At 40.9% G+C, this 26298-nt stretch overlaps 1 protein-coding gene across 5 annotated transcripts in view; it reads right to left on the reverse strand.

Moving 5' to 3' along the window:
- LOC143032337 (uncharacterized) overlaps nt 1-26298 on the reverse strand; it is a 463022-nt gene that overhangs the window by 422030 nt on the left and 14694 nt on the right. For all 5 annotated transcript variants that reach the window (XM_076196905.1, XM_076196916.1, XM_076196914.1 and 2 more), the window contains exon 2: nt 17856-17917. In XM_076196905.1, coding sequence (XP_076053020.1) covers nt 17856-17917 — 62 coding nt within the window. The remainder of the gene's footprint in view (nt 1-17855; nt 17918-26298) is intronic.

Here is a 26298-nt window from a genome sequence, read left to right on the forward strand (position 1 = left end):
TAAGATCTGGAAATGGACTCAAAAGTGGGAAGTGAAATTCAATATCAAGAAATGTAGTATAATGGAATTTGGAAAAAGATTATAAAATTGGTGAAGAAGAGGTCAAAAATGTAAACTCGGAAAAAGACCTTGGAGTGATGATCAGCAAAGACATGACACCGGATAAGCATGTTAATAAAATAGTCGGAGAAACCTATAATTTATTGAGGCCAATAAAAGTGGCATTTGCCTATTTGGACGAGGAAATGGTAAAAAAAAATTTAACTACACTAATAAGACCAAAACTTGAGTACACAGCAACACTATGGACACCCAGTACCAAAAAGAATATAAAGATGTTAGAAAGAATACAAAGAGCAACAACAAAGCTGGCATCAACTCTCTCCAAAATGACATATGAACAAAGACTGTCCAATTTAGAATTACCAACTTTGGAACAAAGAAGGGAAAGAGGAGACTTACTTATCTATAGAATTATGAAGGGAATGGAAATCTTGGATAAGAATGACTTATTGAAATGGGACAATGGAAAAACAAGAGGACACGAAAAAACTAAAAAAAGATAATTACAGAAGAGATCTGAAAAAAAAAAATAGCTTCCCACACAGAGTGATAGATACTTGGAACAAATTGGACAAAGAAACGGTGTGTGCAAATACTATTCAAAATTTTAAGAAAAAACTTGATGCTGAGAGATACAAAGATGGGTCACTACGAGCATAGCTCCCTTCCCGTATAATACAACTAGGTAAATACATCTATATATGGTATCATTACAGCAAAGGGGTTGAAATACTCTTAAACCTTTTAGCATGGGTCTCACCCAGCGAAAAAAATATACGGGAGTGACGTGCAATTTTGCTCGGGAAAGTTCCAATGTCGCTCTCGCAAATCCAATAGCAGGAGCAATCCCCCACAAAAAAAATTGCTCCCGCGGCAAGATTAAATTTTTTTCATGCATTATCCATCATTTGGCAATCCCTGAATCCCATTACCATTGATGAAAGGATCAGAGCAAACACAACTTACCCATGATCAATCATTGCATTATCAATCAATATCATAAACGCAACGCATCAATCAACATTAATTTCTTGATGTACGTACGTATGTGTACGCAGTATAGCTGCTAGAGTTCAATGGTTTACCTAGCCTAGCTTCGTATCAGTTGCATGTGCGCGTATACTAGTACATGTTGACTAGACTCTACACGACTATTGTGCTACATAATGTTGCTAGTTGCAAATTGCATGGTACCTGTATGCAGGGAAGTTTATTGGTTGCATGCAGCTAGCTGCCCAATCAACGCGCTGACTACATGTACAATGCACTTTCCCCAAAGATTTGGGAGTAATTATCATGAACGACTTGTCCTATGATATACAGATTAACAAAATTGTCGGGGAGACTTACAACTTGCTAAGATCAATAAAAGTGGCGTTTACATACTTGGACGAAGACATGATGAAAAAAATATTGGTTACATTGATAAGGCCTAGATTAGAGTATGCAGCGACATTGTGGTCCCCCAGTACCAAAAAGAATATAAAGAAAATAGAAAGAATCCAAAGAGCAGCTACAAAAATGGCACCTGCACTTGCAAACCTATCATACGAAGAGAGATTGGCTAAACTGGAGTTACCGACACTGGAGCAAAGAAGAGAGAGAGGTGACCTATTGACCATCTACAGAATCATGAAAGGCACAGAGGTACTCGATAGTGAGAGCTTACTTAACTGGGACAAAAGAAACACAAGAGGACATGGAAAGAAAATAAAAAAACATAGCTATAGAAGAGAACTGAAGAAAAAAGTTTTCCTCATAGAGTTTTGGACACTTGGAACAAACTGGACAATGGAATAGTATGCGCAAAAACCATTCATGAGTTTAAAAACAAACTAGACACTGCAAGATACAAAGGCGGGACATCACGAGCATAGCTCCCCTTCCCGCAAAATACAACTAGGTAAATACAACTAGGTAAATACGTACACTGTACATATGCAAATTCACTCAAGGCCTAGGAGGGAAACTGGGAAATCCCATTTATAACCTTGTTCATGTATTTATGAGAAAACAAAATAGAATCAAATGTTTGGTTAGTAATTGAAAGTAAATAAATTTAAGTATAAATATGAACAATTGATAATTATATATTTAGTTCATATATATGGATCTTTGGAGGAAAAATAAAAAATAAAAAAATAAGAAACGATTCGTTAGCTGGCTTAGGTTTACGGTAGCTAGGTCTATATTCGTATGTCACATCCATGCCAAACTTTCGATGATCGTACATCATGGAGTGATTTCTAGTGAAGCGAGTGAAAATGAATGAAGATGGTTTGCCCTCAGATTCAGTCTTTTCTGAATCGAGGGAGTGTGTTTTGATGGCAGAAACTGCTTCTGGACCAGCAAAGCCTAATTCAAACTCTACGGGCAAGGGCCAAGGAAAACGAAAACCAGTAAAGCATGAATCTACTATACGCTCGTGGAACCTAGAAGTTATTTTTCATGCACATGAGTAATGAGTTAGCCTTCCAATAGTTTGAAGGAAATTGAACCTGCAAAAACATGGCTCTGGTAATTAAAAAAATGGCTCTGGTGAAATTAAAAAAATAAATAAATAAATAAAAATGGCTCCGGAAAAAAACAAAAAAAAATCCCTGGTCTCACCCTAAGGGCATTATTGACTGGATAAAAAGAATCACCAGAGGGTGATTCAGTGGATGATAATTATAACTGACATGGTCCTTGGTCCCACCAACAAGACTCTCCAGGAACAAACTTGGACCATCATCTGTATTATACTAGTGTGGGTCAGTTTCTGTCATCAACTCATAGCAGGAGGAGGCATGGTGTAGTTGTCAGCTCTCCTTATGTGAAAAGGTGAGGGAAACACAATTAAAACTGACAAAGAGAGATCTTGGGCCAGTCCACAGACTAAGTGGAACTAAACCTCCACATGGAAGTGAGGGTGTTGCCAAATTCTAAAGATGGGTGACGGGGGATTACTCTTCCTGATATCCACCATGTAGAACCACCACCTGCAGGTACTCATCACTGGATAAATGAAGAAAAGAAAGCACCACTAAAGGAAAGATGAAACTTGTTAAAGAATTTAAGGTGTCCTGGGAGTGCTTATAAGTGAGTCATAATATTTGTTCAATTTCTCTGGTGAACTTGTGTATACTTACCCTTTCCAATAAAGTATAATTCCCCACTAAATTGTTTCAGTCACATGTATATGTTATGTGTACTGAATATTTTTATATTTATGGTGAAGATGATATATGTAAACATAACTTTAAAGAGGTGTCCATATCATCCTACTATGCAGAAAATGAAAGATTATTCTTGGTAAAAACTTGGTAAAATTGTATTTCATCTCATTCTCTTTTTTTTTTTTTTTTTTTTTTTTGCATAGTGATTTTTTTTTTTTTTTTTTTGTGAAATTCTGGTAGGATACATGAAACAAAAATTTAAGTTATAGTTTCCTTTATGTTTCAGAATATTAAAGTATGACTTCTCCCTTTCACAATACCACAAGAATGAATAGAATCGGTCAAATAGAACTAGAGATATGGCTTACTAAAGAACAAAAATATGAATTTCTCAGGAGTGGAGCTTTAATATTTAAAAGGACTGCAACACCTTTTAAATGCTCCGGCCTCATAATCACTCGTGACACTGTCTGTTAGTTTACGTTTTCTCTTAGAGCATACTTTCTCACGTTCTTTATCTCGCTTTTTAAGGTATAACTCTAGTAGTTGTGTGTATGATTGTCCAAGAAGAGGAACCACACATCCTTCTTCATAGCCAACATTGTAATCAAGAACAGATTTGGCAACAGCATATTCGAGAATGTTTTTGTCTTCTACATTCCCTTGCCATTTCCGCTTTTTTTTTATCTTCAATAAGCTCTTCCTCACACCTCCCATGGTTACAGTTGGAGAAATAAGTAAAAAAAAATTAACTGGATTGCATGCGTGACTTGCAGGCTGGGAAGCGATGTGCTCGTACCTCAAGCTTTAATAACACATTGAAAGAAGCTGAGGTGCACCACTGGCTGTGTAAGGGTGGCAAGGGTTGCCAGATATCTCCATAAACATAATAAACAAAATACAACTGGCTATCAAAATTTAGACTTTACTTCAATATAAAGAATGTTTTTTATGCAATGGGGGTGCCAGAGGTTGCCAATAAATTATCTATTTTATTCTGTATAAAAAAAAAAAAATGGAATTGCGCTGTAATATTTGGTCAAAGTGTTAACACCATCCCCATCTGCGGTATTGGCTGCATGTTATTGTGGCAAAGTAGCATGCAGTTGATACTTTAGGGTCTATATGGGGCACCCCGATGGACCAGAGCCACACATCATTTTGTCTGTGATAGAGGAAACTCTGTTCATAGAGAAATGATGACACTTTTATACTACAACTGTCCCTCCGTTATGCTGTCCCCCAACCCCTTGTTACTGTCATGTACAATTTCTCTGAATATTCATTTCCTTTTTTGCCTACCTACCCTGTGGTGGGGACAAAATAATACTGCCACCAAGTATTTCCACTTGGATCGTAAGAGAAGGGAAAAAAGTGACGGGGGTTGGGACCAGGCATCCTTCTCCCTGTAGCCCCACAGGAGACATTCCTAAAAAAAAGTAAAGGCATAAGAGGGTATAGGAGTTTTCCAACCAGCACCCTAAGGTTTGGGTCTTTTAATGTGTGTGGATGTGGTACAGATGAGAGTAAAAGGGAAGAGATAGGTAGTATGTTTGTGAGAAGAAAGATGGATGTGTTGGCTTTGAGTGAAACTAAGTTGAGAGGGAAGGGTGAGTGTAAGTTTGGGAGTGTAAGTGGGAGGTTATCAGGAGTGAAGAGAGGGTGAGGGAGAGAAGGGGTGGCTATACTAGTAAGATAAGAGATAGGTAAACATGTAGTGGAGTGGAAGGAGGTTTCCTCAAGGATAATGTGGATAAAGGTGAAACTGGGAAAGGAGATGTGGGTTTTTGTAAGTGCATATGGGTCTGGTAGTGAAAAGAGTGTAGAAAAAAGGGAGGCTTTTTGGATAGATTTAAATGAGTGCATTGAGGGATTAGGGAGAAATGTCTATGTAATAGTACTGGGAGACCTTAATGCTAGGGTAGGAAATGAACCAATTGATAGAGTGGTTGGGAAATGTGGAGTTCCAGGGAAGAATTGTAGTGGAGAGTTGATGATAGCAAATACAGTGTTTCGGAAGAAAGTCAAGCATAATTACACATGTGAGAGGGTGGCGGATGGAAGGGTGGTAGACAGAGCGTTAATGGGCTATGTAGTGGTAGATAGGAGTATATTAGGAAGAGTTAAGGATGTACATGTGCTAAGGGGAGAGGGTGGGGGAATATCAGATCATTTTTTGGTGGAAGGTAAGTTGAGAGTGGAGGATAGATGGAGAAAGAGGAAAGGGACAAAAGGTAGGGAGGTACTTAGAGTGAACTCTTTAAAGGAAAAGGAGAAGGAGTACAAGAAGAAGCTGAGAGAGGAGTGGGAGGGAGTGAAGGATAGAGTAGAGCTAGGAGTGGAGGAGGAATGGGGATGGTTCAAGGAGGGAGTCACAAAGTGTGCAAAGATGGTGTGTGGAACAAGAAGGACAGGAGGAAATAGAAGGAAGGGTAGTAAATGGTGGGATAAGGACACAAAGCAGGTCGTAGAAGAGAAGAAACGAGCTTTCACAGATTGGTTACAAAACAGGACGAGGGAGTCATGAGAGGTACAAAAAAAAAAAAAAGAAGTAAAGCACAAGGTAAAGGAGGCAAAGAGGAGAGCAGATGTGAAATGGGGGAAGAGTATGACAGACAATTTTGAAAGTAATAAAAAGATGTTTTGGAAAGAAATAAAGAGAGGAAGAAGAGGTGAATCAAGTACAGAAGAAAAGGTATAAGGTGCAGATGGAGAGATGATAATGGAAGAGAAGGCAGTAAGGGGAAGATGGGCAGAATATCTTAGGGAATTGCTAAATGTGAAGGAGGATAGGGAGGGAAAGATAGTTGCAGTGGGAAATGCTAAAAAAAATGACCGTGATGAGTGAGGAAAATGGAGGAGAAATAAGGAAGGATGAGGTGAAGGCAGTTGTTAAGATGATGAAAACAGGTAAGGCACCTGGTCTGGATGGATGCCATGCAGAATGTCTAAAAAAAAAAAGGAGGTACAGTGATGGTGGACTGGCTGGTGAGGTTATTTAATGTTTAATGGAGAGAGGATAGAGTGCTGGAGGACTAGAGGAATGCCTGTATAGTTCCACTTTACAAGGGAAAAGGGGACAAGTGTGAATATAGTAGTTTCAGAGGGATTAGCTTGTTAAGTGTAGTTGGGAAGGCTTATGGGAGGATCTTGATTGAGAGGATTAGGAGAGGAACAGAGGGAGTAATTGGTGAGGAACAGTGTGGATTTAGGACGGGTAGAGGTTGTGTAGATCGGATTTTTGTGGTAAGACAGATATGTGAGAAAGCTATAGGAAAGGGGAAGGATGTTTTTTAGGCTTTTATGGATCTGGAAAAGGCTTATGACAGGGTAGAAAGGAAGGCACTGTGGGAGGTTTTGCAGATATATGGGATAGGAGGAAATCTTCTGGGAGCTGTCAAGAGTTTTTACGAGAGTAGTAGAGCATGTGTCAGTATTAGAAATGGAGAGAGTGAGTGGTTCGAGGTAAAGGTGGGACTTCGTCAGGGATGTGTTATGTCGCCCTGGCTGTTCAATCTTTACATGGATGGGGTGGTGTGAGAGGTAAATGCAAGGGTTGTGGGTCGGGGATTAGCGATGGTTAAAGAAAATGGAGAAAAGTGGGAGGTGGCCCAGCTGTTGTTTGCAGACAACACTGTGCTCGTGGCAGGATCAGAGGAGGGAATGAGGAAGTTGATGACAGAGTTTGGGAGAGTGTGTGAAAGAAGAAAGCTAAAGATAAATGTGGGTAAAAGGTGATGAGATGTACAAGGGGTGAAAGTGGCAGTAGACTGGAAGTGAGCATAAAGGGAGAGCGACTGGAGGAAGTGGATAGTTTTAGATACTTGGGTGCAAGTGTGGCAGGAAAAGGTGGAGTGGAGGTGGAGGTAGAATGTAGATTGAGAGAAGCAAGTAAATGCCTTGGTGGATTAAAAAGTGTAATGAGGAATAGACATTTGGGAATGGATGCTAAGAGGAGACTGTATGAAGGAGTGATTGTGCCAACAGCACTGTATGGGGCAGAAACATGGAACATAAGAGAGGAAGAGAGGAGTTTGAATGTGTTTGAGATGAGGCGTCTGAGAAGTATGATGGGGGTTACTAGGCTAGATAGAATGAGAAATGAGGAGGTGAGGAGAACAGGGGTGGAAAGGGAGTTGGGAGATAGGGTTGATGAAAGAGTACTGGGATGGTTTGGACACAGAAAGAATGAGTGAAGACTAGTAAAAGAGGTATGGAAGGTAGATGTGGAGGGAGTGAACATGAGGGAACATCCTAGGATGAGATGGATGGATGGGGTGAAGGGGGCTTTGGGGAAGAGGGGAATGTCTGTTGAGGAAGGACGGGAGAAGACAGAAGACAGGGGTGAATGGAGAATGGTTGTATATGGATGATGTTGTGATGCATGAGGTGGAATGGGTGGGGGGTTGGGGGTGAGGTTGTATGAGCAAAATTTGACACAGCCTGAAGGGATTTCTCCCCGTCCTCTCCTTTTATGCATGGGGGGACGGAAAGGGGGGTCGCCGATTTAATGAAGCGGCCTTGCTGTGGGTGTACTGTGCCTTGCGACACTGCCTCTGACCCAGGGCAGTGGACAAGGTGCAGGGATGACCCATCATCCAGGAGGTGCTAAGATGGGAGGGAGGGTGGAGGGGAGTGGAGTGTATATAGGGATGGAATGGGTGGGAATGATTTTATGCCTTTTTCTTTTTGACTACCTTCCTTGTAAGGGGGAAAAAGCCATGGTATATGTATGTATGTTAACACCGTCATAGAGATTCTTTTGAAATGTTTACCTAAAATTCGTTCATGTGCCAGAATTTTTTGAGTGATCACCCATTAGGCTGGGAAGTGATGCCCTCCTCCCTCAAGCTTTGATAACACACTGAGAGACATTGAGGTGTATCACTAGCTATGTAGGGGTGGGAAGGGTTGCCAGATATCTCCATAAACATAATATAGTAAACAAAATAGAACTGGCTATCGAAATTTAGACTTTATTTCAATATACAGAATGTTTTTTTATGCAATGGGGTTGCCAGAGGTTGCCAATAAATTATCTATTTTATTCTGTATAAAAATAGAAATGGATATTTGGTCAAAGTATTAACACCATCATATTCTTTTGAAATGTTTACCTAAAATTCTTTCATGTGCCAGAATTTTTTGAGTGATCACCCACTAGGCTGTCTTAAGGAGGGTGGTGACAATAGTTAAGTTTGGCAGCCAAACACTGAGGTATACAGGACAAAGCTTTAAAGAACTGAAAGAAATTAATAACAAAATGAATTATCCTGAAGGGAGAGAAATGGAAACACCTGGATAAGGTCAATAAGCAACTCATCAAGAATAATGCATGACCTTTAGCTGTTGTATGTGAAGATTGAAGGAGATTTTTTTGTTACACATTAAATAAATCCAAAAAGTATCCACAACTCCCTTCAACAGGACTTCCAGAACAAAATGATACAGAATAAACTGCCACTTATTTTCTTAATATCAAGGCATTTCACCATCATTTGGGGTCACCAGCCTTTCCACATGAGAGAATTCTCAGGCCTCAAGTGCTATGTGAAGATGAAGAACCTTCTTGCCTCACTTGTCTCATGTTATGGGTAAATACTATGTTTTCTCTATTCCCCATACCCGATTTCCTCTCTGAGGAATATTTGGGAACACAATACAATATGCTCTCACTCCTATCTGGATCACATCAAAAGAAATTACAAGTTATTGTCTTGTGACAGAAAATTGCCCTTATTCACTAAGTGGTGAAAAAGGTGAGGAGCCTACAACATGAGGCATGTGGCTGCAGCCAAAGACATCACCTTTAAATGTAAGAGCAGCACACTTCACTAATGGCATTAAAAGAGGGGAAGAAAGGAACATCTACTATAATAAAGTAGTAGCCTGTCTGTCTTTCTATCCATTTGTTTGTTCACGAACTCCTCCTAGGGTTTTGGAGATAGACCCATAACCATTTATGTTCTGATACCCTATCACTCCAGGTACTTAGATAACTATAATTCATTTAAAAAAAAAAATCATGGTTAGGGTTACGGATTAAAGTTAGGTGGTTTATGGTCTGGTAACACGCCACTACTGTAGTCTCCCCTTAACTCACGTAGCATTCTTGTGACATAAGAATTAATATGATAAAACAAAACATTGTATGTGTCCATAAATATTATTTATATTTGTGAAATTAATGCTGCCACAAACCATAATAGCTTTTCTAAGAAGAAAGCATGTAAATGTAAATATTGTATAATTTTACCAAAAGTTGAAATGTTGGTTATTTTTATTTAATTTTAGTGTGAGCGGAAATAGATTATTCACAACTCAGCACTCGCAGAGGTCAGACGTTGCTCTCCACTCCAGCTCTCAACAAGCGCCCAGCAATCTTCGCCGGCCAGTGGCAGTGAGGAGACTTTTCTCCTTTCCTGCTGCCAGTCTGGCATAAGGCTGACCTCTTCGTTGACGTCGTCAGGTGGGTTTACACCAAAGACAAATACACACATTTCCCAAGTCACATAATTCTCTGCTTTCAGAGTTGTGCTTGGAAGAAAAGAGATACTCGCACACTTACTTGCTGGCTTAGCGGGGGCCCTTAATCCAACTCTGATTCAGAGCCCTTAACTCTTTACCAGCTGGTCATGGGAATTGGGGAGCCTCTCTTGTTGACCGGCCCGCACCAAATGCCTGGCCTCTTCACTGATGCTGGCGAGTGGGTTTACACTTCTGACATTTACACACAATTCCCAAGTCACGTAATTCTCTGCTTTCAGAATTGTGCTTGGAAGGAGAAAGATAAAACAACACCCACCCGCCTGCCCCCCTCGCACCACTTTCCTGACTACGCTTCAGATATCGCTCGCTCATCGCTCAGGCCCAACCTGGGGCTAAACAGGACCGCTCATGCCCAACCTGGGGCTAATCAGGACCACGCTACTTAGCTGGGGTTAATCAGCACATCCGCACAAGGGAAGTGAACTCTACTCACTTCCCATAAGATACATACACACACCTCTCACAAACATAACCATGCCATATGCACAAACATCTACACGTATTTTTCCTTGACTAAAATTTGCTTCCTTTCTAACTTTCTCTTATACTACATCTTCTCATTTCAGTTTACCTCCCACTAAAGGTTTTTCTGTTTTTCCACCTTCCACCAAAAGTTGAGAAAATGGTAGAAGGCGTAGTAGTATACGCCTTCTACCATTTTCTCAACTTTTGGTGATTCTAATCCCAGGCGTCGCTGCCAGTGTCCAAGTTCCCTGCCCATTTCTCCCAAGCCACAACCATGAACCGCCCCTAATCACTCACAAAAATGCGGATTTTGGCAATAGCCCTATTTTATACACTACTATCTTTTCATTTTCTTACAGACATTCTTCCCCTCCCACGAAAACTGATCCCATGCAAGCGGGTGGTCTTAACTAGCTAGTCCTAAATCCACAAACTCCTAGCTTTTTGTAGATAAACCCCATATAACCATATATATTCTGAAGATAAATAAATGAGATACATTTCTTCACCTTTTAGCTGTAGACATTTATTGTCAATCCACACACACACACATAGACATGCACGCAAAAGAATGTGTACAAATGATATTTGTGTTGGTGTATGCATGTATTTTCAAACTAGGGTTTCCCAACCTTCGGGGACAGGGGGTTGCACACCTGGGAGGGGGAGTGTTTAAAGCTATATTTCATTTAAAAAAAAATATTTTGGTTAGGGTTAAGGTTTAAAGTTAGGTGAGGTATGGTTAGGTTAGGGATTATTCATCAACTCGCAGCAATGTGCAGGTAATTTGGCTAGTATATATATATAGGGAGTCATAAGGTGTGCAAAGATGGTGTGTGGAACAAGAAAGATGGGAGGAAATAGAGGAAAGGGTAGTGAGTGGTGGGATGAGGAAGCAAAGAAAGGTGTAGTCGAGAAGAATAAGGCTTTCATAGATTGGTTACAAATTTGGAAGAGGGAATCATATGAGAGGCACAAAGTAAAGAGAAGAGAAATAGAGCATAAGATAAAGGAGGCAAAGAGGAGAAATGTGAAATGGGGTAAGAGTATGACAGACAATTTGAAAGTAATAAAAAAATGTTTTGGAAAGAAATTAAAAGAGGAAGAAGAGGCAAATCAAGTAGAGAAGAAAAGGTAAAAGGTGCAGATGGAGAGATGATAATGTAAGAGAAGGCAGTGAGAGGAAGGTGGGCAGAGTATTTTAGGGAGTTGCTAAATGTGAAGGAGGATAGGGAGGGAAAGATAGTTGCAGTGGGAAGTGCTAAGAAAATGACCGTGATGAGTGAGGAAAATGGAGGAGAAATAAGGAAAGATGAAGTGAAGGCAGCTGTTAAGATGACGAGAGCAGGTAAGGCACCTAGGTTGGATGGATGCCATGCAGAATGTCTGAAGAAAGGAGGTACAGTTATGGTGGACTGGCTGGTGAGGTAATGTTTGTTTAAGAGAGGGTAGAGTGCCAGAGGGCTGGAGGAGTGCCAGTATAGTTCCACTTTACAAGGAAAAGGGGGACAAGTATGAGTGTAGTAGTCTCAGAGCGATCAGCTTGTTAAGTGTAGTTGGGAAGGCTTATGGGAGGGCCTTGATTGAGTAGATTAGGAGAGGAACAGAGGGAGTAAATGGTGAGGAACGGTGTGGGTTTAGGACAGGTAGGGGTTGTGTAGATCACATTTTTGTGGTAAGACAGATATGTGAGAAAGCTATAGGGAAAGGTGAGGATGTTTTTTGGGCTTTTATGGGTCTGGAAAAGGCTTATGACAGGGTAGACAGGAAGACACTGTGGGAGGTATTGCAGATATATGGGATAAGAGGAAAGCTGTTACGAGCAGTCAAGAGTTTTTACGAGAGTAGTAGAGCCTGTGTTAGGATTAGAAATGGGGAGAGTGAGCAGTTTGAGGTAAAGGTGGTTTGAGAAAGGTTGTGTATGGATGATGCTGTGATGCATGAGGGGGAGTGGGTGGGGGATGGGGGTGAAGGAGTATGTATGAGAAATAAACTGACGCAGCACGAAGGGATTTCTCCCCATCTTCCCCTTTTCTACATGAGGGGATGGAGGGGGGGGGGGTCGCTGAATTAATTAAGCAGCCTTGCTGCGGATGTGCTGTGTCTTGCGACACTGCTTCTGACCCAGGGCAGTGAACAAGATGCAGGAGGTGTCAAGATAAGAGGGAGGGAAGAGGGTAGAGGGGAGTGGAGTATGTAGGGGATGGAATGGGTGGGAGTGGTTTCTATGCCTTATCTTTTGGCTACCTCCTGTGTAAGGGGGAAAAGAGCCTTTGGTATAAGTATGTATGTATGTATGTATGTGTATATATATATATATATATATATATATATATATATATATATATATATATATACAACCACTCCTCGTTTAACAACGACAATTGGGACCAGCGTCACCATCGTTAACCGAATTGGTCGTTAAGCGAAAGTGAATACATATACGTACATGTACTGTATGTACAATGTCCAGCAATACATGTATCTTTATTTTCATGTATTTTCCCTCTTTTATACAGTACATTAAAGCTTTATTTACTGTTTTGATAGTACAGAAAGCCCTCAAATAACACGGTATTTTTTTAGTTTCAACCATAGGTGCAATATAGCAATAGAAAATCAATAATTAATTTTGTAAATTAAAATGTATCAACATAATATGCAATTTTGTGGGCAGAAATGAAAATAAAAAATACCTTGCTACAAGCAAATATGCTAATGAATAAAGTTGGTAGCATAGGATCGGGACGCCATCTTGTCTGTCAATTGACGGCCTCTGTACTTCCGACAGTACCTCACCAGGTATATTTTCTTGAAGGAATGTTATGGAGCAGAGATACATGCATTCCTTCAAGCTGCAAGAACTTTCTATACCCCGCAAGCTGAGAGAGTGGTTGAAAAGCTCGCCAACGTCTCTCATGATGACGACAACGAGGACGAGCCGGATGACATTTAATTTGCAGGTAATGATTGATCAAACACAGGTTAGGTTAGTTTAGTTTAGGTTAGACGAATTTATCATCCTTTCATTTCATCGACGTCGGCATCTATCATAACAAACATGGCGTACCATTCATCCGACATGACTTCGTTACTTACGAAATCTGTTTTAGCACCTTTTTGTTTTTTATTTCCGCTCACAAAATTGCATATTACGTTGATACATTATAATTTACAAAATTAATAATTAATTTTCTATTGCTATATTGTGCCCATGGTCGAAACTAAAAATTTACCAGTACCGGTATATACTGTATCCCAGGTAGTTTTTGCAGCTTGCAGGATGGTAATGTAGACCTAAGCTTCAGAACACTTTACCTCACAGCTAATATCCACCGTTCAAGTTCATTTATAACATTATACAAATTTGCCTCAGCCAACTTATCGTACACGACGTCGTAACTTCAGGAGATTTACATTAAACGAATATTGGTCTACCATAAAGCCCGTCGTTACTCCGCGTTGTCGTTAACCGAGTAGGTCGTTAAACGAGGAGTGGTTGTATATGCATATACTGTTCTGAACTTGAAATCATCTCATAGACTAAATATGTGGCCAAGTCAAAGTATACACCACCCTATACCCATCCGAAAACCCATCTGTTGCCACTCCTATCTTGACACCTCATGGATAAGTGGTCATCCCTATTCCCCACCACACTGCTTGGGTTTGAGCCTAACACCTTTTCATTTACCTCCCTACTCATCCTGTCCATATAAAAGTTGAACAAGATGGGGACAACATCCATTTTTTGGCTTTCATTTAGAAAAGAGATTTTATTGATTTCTTTAATTATCACCCAAATAACATACCATCTTTCACCTCTTCTAATACTCTTGTATCTCATTTCCTGTATTCCTATCATATATACATACATATACCACGGTCTTTTTCCCCCTTACAAGGGAGATAGTCAAAGTCAAAGGCATAAATCCACTCCCACCCATTTCATCTCCTCATACTCCATTAACATTCACCACACCTTCCTTTTTTTCTTGGCTCCTCCTGGATGACAGGTCCCTGCATCTCGCCCACTGCTCTGGGGCAGAAGCAGTGTACCAAGACATAGCACATCCAAAGCAAGGCCACTCCATTCAATTGGTGACTCCCTCTCTCCATCCCCTCATGCTGAAAAAGAGAGGATGGGAAGAAATCCCTTTGGGCTGCATCAAAATATCATTCATGCATACTCCTTCACCCCCCATCCCCCACCCACTCCCCCTCATGCATCACAGCATCATCCATACACCACCACTCTCCACTCACCCCTATATTCTGTCTTCTCCCTTCTTTCCTCACCAGATATTCTCCTCTTTCCCAATGTCCCTTTTACCCCTTCCATCCATCTCATTCTTGGATGCCCCCTCATGTTCACTCCCTCCACCTCTACCTTCCACACCTCTTTTACTAATCTTTCTTCACTCATTCTTTCCATGTGTCCAAACCATCCCAATACTCTTTCATCAACCCTATCTTCCAATTCCCTTTACACCCCTGTTCATTTCTCACTCTACCCAGCCTACCATACTTCTCAGGCATTTCATCTCAAAACACATTTAACCACTTTGGTATGATGATGCCTAAGAGGGTGTCATGGAGCACGAGTGGGCACATGAGGATGCCAGCGTCGGCATCTTGATTATATATTTTTTTGTAGTTGTACACAAGTTACCCCCAGATTCTGTAAACTGGTTTTATCACATTTTCTGTGTTTATTATTACATACATACATACATACATATACCAAGGCTTTTTCCCCCTTCCAAGGGAGGTAGCCAAAAAGGGAAAGGCATAAAAACACTCCCACCCATTTCATCCCTAAATACACTCCACACCCCTCCCACCCTCCCTCTCATCTGAGCACCTCCTGGATGACGGGTCATCCCTGCACCCTGCCCACCGCCCTGGGTCAGAAGCAGTGTCGCAAGACACAGCACATCCACAGCAAGGCCGCTTCATTTAATCGGCGATCCCCCCTCTCCGTCCCCCCTTGCATATAAGGAGAGGACGGGGAGAAATCCCTTCGGGCTGCGTCAAAATTTACTCACACATACTACCCCACCCCCCCGCCCATTCCTCCTCATGCAATCACAACATCATCCATATACAACCATTCTCCACTCACCTCTGTCTTCCGTCCTCTCCCTTCCTTCCTCAGCAGACATTCCCCTCTTCCCCAAAGCCCCCTTCACCCCATCCATCCACCTCATCCTAGGACATCCCCTCATGTTCACTCCCTCCACATCTGCCTTCCATACCTCTTTTACTAGTCTTTCTTCACTCATTCTTTCCATGTGTCCAAACCATCCTAATATTCTTTCATCAACCCTATCTCCCAAATCCTTTTTCACCCCTGTTCTCCTCCTCACCTCCTCATTTCTCACTCTATCCAGCCTAGTAACCCCCACCATACTTCTCAGACACCTCATCTCAAACACATTCAAACTCCTTCTCTCTTCTTCTCTTATGTTCCACATTTCTGCTCCATACAGTGCTGTTGGCACAATCACTCGTTCATACAGTCTCCTCTTCGCATCCATTCCCAAATGTCTATTCCTCATTACACTCTTTAATCCACCAAGGCATTTACTCGCTTCTCTCAATCTACATTCTACCTCCACCTTCACTCCACCTTTTCCTGCTACACTTGCACCCAAGTATCTAAAACTATCCACTTCCTCCAGTCGCTCTCCCTTAATGTTCACTTCCAGTCTACTGCCACTTTCACCCCTTGTACATCTCATCACCTTACTTTTACCCACATTTATCTTCAGCTTTCTTCTATCACATACTCTCCCAAACTCTGCCACCAGCTTCCTCAATCCCTCCTCTGATCCTGCCACAAGCGCAGTGTCGTCCGCAAACAACAGCTGGCTCACCTCCCACTTTTCTCCATTTTCTTTAACCATCTCCAATCCCTGACCCACTACCCTAGCATTCACCTCTCGCACCACCCCATCCATGTATAAATTGAACAGCCAGGGCGACATAACGCATCCTTGACGAAGTCCCACCTTTACTTCAAACCACTCACTCTCTCCATTTCTAATCCTGACACAAGCTCTACTACTCTCATAAAAACTCATAATAAAAGAGAACAAGTAAAACAGCAGTGACTTTATATCTTATAATGCAAGTAGTGTGATGAATCATACATATGGCAGCCAATGCTGCACATATGAATTTGATTCATACTGAAGTGGTTAAACTCTTCCTCTCTTATGTTAAATATTTCTGCCCCATACAGTGCTATCAGCACAATCATTCCTTCATACAATCTCCTCTTACCATCCACTCCAAAATGTCAATTTCTAATAACACTTTTGAATCCCCCAAGGCATTTTCTTACTTCTCTCAATCTGCATTCTATCTCGACATCCACTCCTCCCTTTCACGTCATATTCATCTCATCACCTTCTACCCACATTCATCTTCAACTTCCTTCTTTTGCACACCTTCCCAAACTCTGTCACTAACTTCCTTAATCCCTCTCTGATCCTGCTACAAGTGCAGTGTCATCTGCAAAAAACAATTGGCTTATCTCCCACTTTTCTCTATTTTCTTTAATCATCTCCAATCCCTGGCCCATTACCCTTGCATTTACTTCTCGCACCACTCCATCCATGTATAAATGGAACAGCCAAGGCAACATGACACATCCCTTGTGAAGTCCCACCTTTACCTCAAACCACTTTCTCCATTTCTAATTGCAACACAGGCTCTACTATTCTTGTAAAAACTCTTGATGGCTCTTAACACCTTACCTCCTATCCCATATATCTGCAATACGTCCCACAGTGCCTTCCTGTCTACCCTGTCAAAAGCCTTTTCCAAATCCATAAAGGCCCAAAAAACATCTTTTCCTTTTCCTAAAGTTTTCTCACTTATGTCTTACCACAAAATCTGATCCATGCAACCCCTACCTGTCCTAAACCCAGACTGTTTCTCACAGTTTTTTCACCAGTTACTCCCACTTTTCTCCATTTTCTTTAACCAACTCCAATCCCTGGCCCATTACCCTTGCATTTACTTCTCGCACCACTCCATCCATGTATAAATGGAACAGCCAAGGCAACATGACACATCCCTTGTGAAGTCCCACCTTTACCTCAAACCAATGCTGCACACATGAATTTGATTCATACTGAAGTGGTTAAACTCTTCCTCTCTTATATTCCATATCACTACCCTTCCTTTAACTTCCCCCACTCTCTCCCTTTAGAACATGTCCATCTAAAAATCTTCCTACTCTTCTCCTGGTTACCACTATATAGTCCATTAAAGCCCTATCTACCACCCTTCCATCCACCACCCTCCTTTTCACTACACTCTTCTCATTACCAGGCCCATATGCACTTACAAAAACCCTTATCTCCCTTTCCAGCTTCACATTAACCTTGAAGAAACAGACTGCCACTCTACCACATGCTTACCTATCTCTGCACTCACTAATATAGCCACCCCTTCTCTCCCTCATCCTATCTTACAATATAATAAATTTATACTGTACCTGGTCAGTACTCTTATTTCAGTAGAATAATCTCTATATTGATGGGCATACAAGTTATGTTCCAAAAGCAAAATAAATATTTCAACAATATAAAGCAAATTCAAACTTACCTTTCTTCCTCTTCATAGAAGGCTAAGCGATCTGCTGTCTTCGTGCCAACATGGTCTGCCATCTAGTTTTGCAGAGAAATGTAGTTAAATAAAAATGTAGAGGCATATCTATCTCATATGCATAATACCTATACAAAACAATATCTACATCTAGTTCCTCATTCATTATATACCTTACAATTCAATTATCCATACATACATATACCAAGGGCTTTTTCCCCTTACAAGGGAGGTAGCCCACCCATTTCATCTCCACATACTCTACTCCCATTCATAACCCCCCTCCCTCTTTTCTTGGCTCTACCTGGATGACAGGTCATCCCTGCATCTCGCCCACTGCTCTGGGGCAGAAGCAATGTAGCAAGACAGCATATCCATAGCAAGGTTCATTTAATCAATAATCTCCCCCTCTCTGTCACCTCAAGCAGAAAAAGAGAAAACAGGGAGAAATCCCTTTGGGCTGCATCAAAATATCATTCACACATGCTCCCTCACCCCCCACCCATTCCCCCTTCCATGCATCACATCATCATCTATACACAACCACTCTCCACTCACCCCTATCTTCTGTCTTCTCCCTTCCTTCTTCAACAGATATTCCCCTCTTTCCCAATGCCCCTTTTACCCCTTCCATCCATCTCATCCTTGGTTACCGCTTCATGTTCACTCTCTCCACCTCTTCCTTCCACACCTCTTTTACTAATCTTTCTTCACTCATTCTTTCCATGTGTCCAAACCATCCCAATACTCTTTCATCAACACTATTTCACAACTCCCTTTCCAGGTCCTGGAGCTGCAGCGTCTACGTCGTGGGACCACCCCCCAACCCCAAGAGTTGGGGGCCAAACGGCAGCAACTACCCCTGGCCACCGGCTCTACACAGGTGGCATTGATCCCCAAGAGGAGCTACGCCTACCTTGGGGAGTACCACAATCCTTTTTCCCAACATGCAATATTACGTTTTTTCTGCACCAAGGGGTGATTTTCCGGCGATCACCCCTCTTCTTCTACTTTTAGCCGGAGATGTAGAGAGCAATCCTGGGCCCACCACAAAATACACATGCCCAACATGCTCTAAACCCATTACTTCGAGCAGACAGACAAAGGTATCAGTTCAGTGCAATATGTGCAAAAACTGGGCCCACCTCACTTGTACAACACTTGCTGACACAAACCAATACACAAACACTTGGACATGTTCTACCTGCCTTCCAGTAACTCCACTCCCACCTCCCCAACCACAGCCAGCACCCTCACCCACTCACAATTTCCCTCTGCCCTTACTCCCGATTAGTACTCCCCTTCCTTTGTCCCCGATCTCTCCTTTCCCCCCTCTGACCCAGATCCTACACCTTCCCCACTACCACCCCAACCTCAACCCCAAACGGCAACAGACAACACATACAAAACACACAACATCAACATATTACAACACAACATTGACGGTATTAACACGAAAAAACATGAACTTGAACACTTTCTTAAACAACACAACATACACATTGCGATTTTACACCCCCCAACCCCAAGAGTTGGGGTCCAATCAGCAGCAACCACCCCTGGCCATCAGCTCTACGCAGATGGAGAGTGGTTGGAACCCTTGGTTCTGACCACCTTCCAATCATCATCACCACCAAAACAAGATGCACCCCAGTCGGCCACAGACACAATTACACCAATTACAAGAGAGCTAACTGGGAAGCTTTTACTGAAGAGACAGAACAACATTTTGAAACACTTAACAGTACACCAATCACAAACATAAACAATGCTGTGCACACTTTTAATACAATCATACAAAATGCAGACAAGAGATACATCCCTAGAGGCAACAGAAAATCACACAACCCCAACTTCACACCAGAAATCCAAAGCCTCATCAGACAACGTGACAAACGTGAAAAATTCGTACCACAACAAAAAATGGAAAAGGCATACATAAAGAACTGGTACAACAAAAGATGTAGTGAAGCAAAGGAAAAAAGGGACAAAGCTTGGAAAAAATGGAAAAGAGATAAGAAACAAAGCAAATGGCAAACATACATCAAACTAAGAAACGAATATGTAAAAATACGCAGAGATGAAAAGAGAAATTATGAAAAAAAGATAATAGACAAATGTAAAGAAGAACCCAAACTATTTTACAAATATGTAAATGGAAAACTGAAAAACAAACAAGAAATAGAAAAACTGTGTCAAGATAAAAAAGAATTTACAGAAGAACTGGAAATGGCTGAAATAATGAACAGCCACTTCAGATCAGTATTCACAATAGAAAACTCGCCTAACAGTGAAGTTAGAGAGAGAGAATTATCCCCAGCAATGAAAGAAATAAACGTAACACAAAAAGAAATCAGTGATCAAATTAAAACCCTGGATGTCAGAAAATCACATGGCCCAGACGGAATAGCAAACTGGATACTGAAAGAATGCATGGAAGAATTAACTGACAAAATATATGATATAATTAAAACATCAATTAAAGAAGGAAAAGTACCATTGGACTGGAAAAAAGCAAACATTGTACCAATTTATAAGGGAGGTGATAAGGAAGATCCATCTAACTACAGACCGGTCTCACTAACAAGCACAATAGCAAAAATTTGTGAAAGAGTGATCAAAAACAGATGGGTTAAGTACCTGGAAGAAAAATCTATACTGAACCCAAATCAATTTGGATTTAGACAAGGGAGATCCTGTACAACAAATCTGATTTGCTTTTACTCAAGATTAGTAGACATAATAGAAGAAAGAGATGGATGGGCAGACTGTGCTTTTCTGGACCTGCAAAAGGCATTCGATAAGGTACCTCATAGGAAACTAATAAATAAGATAGAGTCAAAAGGTGGCATCAGAGGAAAATTATTGGAATGGATGAAAGACTTTCTGATTGGGAGGAAAATGAGAGTTGTAATTAGAGAAAAATTCTCCAACTGGGAAGAAGTAAAAAGCGGGGTCCCGCAAGGATCAGTACTGGCACTGATCATGTTCGCTGTATACGTTAATGACATGAATGAAGGCGTGGAGTGCTATATAAATTTTTTTGCAGATGATGCAAAATTACTTAAGAAGGTAAAAACGGAAGAGGACTGCAACTCATTGCAACAAGATCTGGACAAAATATGGAATTGGACTCAAAAATGGGAAGTAAAATTCAATATTAAGAAATGCAGCATAATGGAATTTGGAAATAGTAAAAATAGAATATCAAAAGATTACAGAATTGGGGAAGAAAAAATAAACAAAACAAACTATGAAAAAGATCTTGGAGTGATGATTGGAAAGGACATGAAACCAGATAAGCATATAAACAAGATGTTCGGAGAAACCTACAACTTATTGAGAGCAATCAAAGTGGCATTTACCTATATGGACGAAGAAATGATAAGGAAAATACTACACTAATAAGACCAAAACTCGAGTACGCAGCATCACTTTGGACACCCAGTACCAAAAAGAATATTAAGAAACTAGAAAGATTACAAAGAGCGACAACAAAACTAGCACCGACACTCGCCGAACTAACATATGAGCAAAGACTATCCAAATTGAACCTACCAACTCTGGAACAAAGAAGAGAAAGAGGAGATTTGCTAACTATCTACAGAATAATGAAAGGAATGGAAGTTTTAGACAGGAACGACCTATTAATGTAGGACAACGGTAAAACAAGAGGACACGGAAAAAACTTGAAAAAGGATAGTTATAGAAAAAACTTGAAAAGGAACAGTTTCCCACACAGAGCAATAAATACATGGAACAAATTAGACAACAAAACAGTATGTGCTAACACTATACAAGATTTTAAGATAAAACTTGATGCGGAGAGATACAAAGACGGGTCACCACGAGCATAGCTCCCCTCCCGTATATTACAACTAGGTAAATACTTAAACATGGTACCCCCACACCTATCCCTCAAAACATAGCAGACCAAATACAAACACTAAACACTGTGATTGCCAATAAAATACATGAACAAAAAACACAAAATTGGCAAAACTTTATCAATACACTTGATCACAAAACAAACACCAGCAAATTGTACAAAACACTCAACAGCATTACACTATCCAACAGTAACACTACACGCTCTCACGCAGCAATAATCACAACAACAGATAATCTACCCTCAAACAGACAACAAGCAAACACACTCATACGTCATTTTGCACAGACAAGCCATCTCACTTCTCACCCTGACGACCGAGGCACCATTCGACGTAAGAAAGACTTTCCCACAGACTCAGACTATATACCCTTCATAGACAGTCAGACAAAACTCATAATACATAGTCTCAAGCACTCATCTGCCTGTGGCCCTGATAACATAAGCAACATCCACCTAAAACACATTGGACCACAAGGTATACACGCACTCACAAACATTGCAAACTACAGCTATTCACACAACACTATACCCGACATCTGGAAGCATGGTAAAATAATCACCATTCCAAAACCGAACAAAGACCCAACAATCCCAACATCGCACCGTCCAATCACACTTCTCTGCACCCCCTCTAAAGTCATTGAACGCCTAATACTTAAACTTGTCACACCACATATTCCCCTTGCTGACTCACAACACGGTTTTAGGCCACTACACTCCACAAACACTCTTCTGACAAACCTCACACAAAGAATTTTAGATGGCATCAATTCAGATAGGCCCCACCAAAGAACACTTCTTATAACATTAGACATTAGTAAAGCTTTTGATGCTATCCCCCGCCACAACTTAACAAATAAAATATATAACAAAGACATGCACAATAACACCAAAAGATGGCTGGCCAATTATCTGGCAGGTAGGAATGCTTACGTGTCACATAATGGCCAATCATTGCACATCAGAAACATTAAGAACGGAGTACCACAGGGCTCGGTTCTATCCCCCACACTATTTAATCTATACATGCATGACTTACCCACGCCAGACACCTCAGAAATACAAATCTCTTCCTACGCAGACGACATAACAATCACATGCACACATCATAACACAGACAAAGCTGCAGAAATAATCCAGCCATACCTTGACACACTCAACACATGGTTCATCACAAACAGACTCAAAATAGCTCCAACCAAATCTACAGCAACACTTCTCACCAACTGGACAAAAGAACACAAATACATACCTCATCTCTACATCAACAACACTCTAATACCACACACAAACACACCGAAAATCAACACATCACAAACATAAAAAACAAATGCACACCCAGACTTAACGCACTTAACCCCTTCCATACGGTGCCGCACACGTAGGCGTCATGGACTTAGATCTCGGTGGCAGCAACCAATGCCAGCCGTACGACATGTCGTAATAATACTCGCATCATAAAATATAGTCACCGCTTATATCGATCGTTCTCTCTTCACCCGTGAATTTTGATAACCATAGAAAATGCGATTACAAAAGAATTAGAAAGAATGTCATTATGGAGGGGCGACTACAATAAATATAATCAAGACGCCGATATGGCAGCCTCGCGAATACACAAAGGATTACAAAGGCAAAGCATGCCGACAGGAGACCTTTTGATCCATATCTAGGTCGGATAAAAAAAAAAAAAAAAAAAAAAAAATCATATTAATAATAAATTAAAACTATAACAATGTAAATAACAATTAAAATACATAAATAAATGCATTGGTATAGTTGAATAACAAACAAACAGGTAAATAGTAAATGATAATAAATTGACATATAACTAATAATAAATGAAAATCAGACAGACAAATCATAACAAAACAAAAACAAATAATATAACATAAATTATAATAATTACAGCATCTTACTTAGGTATTTATCTAAATGATTCTTAAAGCTTCGAACTGAACTACATTGCACTACCTGTGCAGGAAGTTTATTCCATTCATTAACTACACGGTTGGCAAAGTTGTTTCTACCTACTTCCAAATTGAATCTATTTCCGGACAGTTTGAGACCATTGTTTCTTGTCTGATTCTCATTCAATGTGAAAATTTGGTCACTTTTGATGTTGTCAATTCCCTTTAAAATCTTAAAGACCTGTATCAAGTCACCTCTGAGTCTACGCTTTTTTAGGGAAAACAGATTCATGTGCTTAAGTCGATTTTCGTATGATTTATTTTTTATATTTGGAATCAGTTTTGTGGCTCGCCGTTGTACTTTTTCCAGTCTGTCAATGTCTTTAATGAGATTCGGTGACCATACGGAAACAGCATATTCCAAATGTGGACGAACTACACTCGCTCCCCATGACGCCTACGTGTGCGGCCCCGTATGGAAGGGCTTAAGTCAATCACTGGAACAACATTTGGACAAAACAAAGAAACTAATATAACAATATACAAACAATGCATACGCTCAGTGTTAAATTATGCGAGTCCTGCATGGGCTCCTAATCTCAGTGAGACACACCACACCCTTCAAATCATACAAAACAAAGCCCTAAAAACAATTACAGGCTGCACAAATACAACACCTACAGACCATTTACACCATGAAACAAAAGTCCTCAAAGTCAAGGACCACCTCGACATGAGAGGCACACAAACACTTGCCGCAGCCACCACAAACACATTACACCCGCTACACTACATAGCAGAACACCCACACACACCAAGAAACATTAAAACAACACCCAAAGACCTTTATCACGCACAGATACTCTCTTCTCTTCCTCCACAACCACCAAATACCAGCCTCCGGAAACATATTCATAATCATATCACTCACCGCTCCATTAACACACTGAAAGACAACACACTGCTGCATGCCAGACCCCCTGATATCCGCCCTTCTGAATCCTCTCTCCCACAAAAGGACAGAGTCCACTTGGCCAGACTGCGGTGCGGTCACCACCCAGCACTTCTAAGCTACCAGAAGAGGCTGGATGACCGCGTTGTGAACAGCTGCCCAGGATGTAACACTTCACCCCATACCATACAACACATAATGGAAGACTGCATTATACACAATCATGCATGCAAACAACACAACATACACTCTATAAAGGATTTGTGGGAAAACCCAGTTTCGGCTGTGGCCTTCCTTGGGGAGACGGGACTGCTCGGACAGACAGTCTAGGGAACGACAACAACAACAACTCCCTTTCCACCCACTCTCCTCATTTCTCACTCTATCCAGCCTAGTAAGCCCTACCATACTTCTCAGGCATTTCATCTTAAACACATTTAACCTCTTCCTCTAATATGTTCCATGTTTCTGCCCCATACATCACTGACTGCATAATCACCTCTTCATACAATCTCCTCTTAGCATCCACTCCCAAATGTATATTTCTCATTAAACTTTTGAATCCCCCAAGGTATTTACTTGCTTCTCTCAATCAACATTCTACCTCCACTCCTCCCTTGCCTGCCACATTCACCATTAAATATATAAAACTATCCAATTCCTCTAGTCTCTTTCCCTTAATACTTCCAATTTCCTACCATCCTCCTCTCTTGTACATCTCATCATCTTACATTTACCCACATTTATTTTCAACTTCATTCACACACCTTCCCAGACTCTGTCAACAACTTCCTTAACCCCTCCTCCGATCCTGCTACAAGTGTAGTGTCGCCAGCAAACAACAACTGGCTCATCTCCCATTTTCTTTAACCATCTCTAATCCCTGGCCCATTACCCTTGCATTTACCTCTCACACCCCTCCATCCATAAATAAATGGAACAGCCAAGGCAACATGACACATCCCTTGTTAAGTCCCATCTTTATCTCAAACCATTCACTTTCTCCATTTCTAATCCTAACACAGGCTCTACTACTCTCATAAAAACTCTTAATTACTTTTAACAGCTTTCCTCCTATCCCATATATCTGCAATACTTCCCACATTGCCTTCCTGTCTACTCTTTTCCTAAAGCTTTCTCACTTATCTGTCTTACCACAAAAATCTGACCCATGCAACCCCTACCTGTCCTAAACCCACACTGTTTCTCACCAGTTACTCACTCTGTTCATTTCCTAATCCTCTCAATCAAAACCTTCCCAACTACACTCAACAAACTGATCCCTCTCAAACTACTACACTCACACTTGTCTCCTTTTCCTTTGTAAAGTGGAATAATGGAAGCACTTCTCCAGTCCTCTGGCACTCTACCCTCTTTTAGACAAACATTAGACCTCACCAGCCAGTCCACCATCACTGTGCCTCCCTTTTTTAGACACTGCATGACACCCATCTAACCCAGGTGCCTTACCTGCTCTCATCATTTTAATACCTGCTTTCACCTCATCTCTCCTTATTTTCCCTCCATTTTCCTCAATCATCTCTGTCATTTTCTTAGCACATCCCACTGCAACTACCTTTTTCTCCCTATCCTCCTTCACATTTAGCAACTCCCTAAAATACTCTGCCCATCTTCCTCTTAGTGCCATCTCTTCCATTGTCATATCTCTATCAGCACCTTTTACCTTTT

The sequence above is a fragment of the Oratosquilla oratoria genome, chromosome 13 (genome assembly GCF_046742065.1).
Source record: "Oratosquilla oratoria isolate Oo_2021 chromosome 13, ASM4674206v1, whole genome shotgun sequence".
NCBI classification, from domain to species: domain Eukaryota; kingdom Metazoa; phylum Arthropoda; class Malacostraca; order Stomatopoda; family Squillidae; genus Oratosquilla; species Oratosquilla oratoria.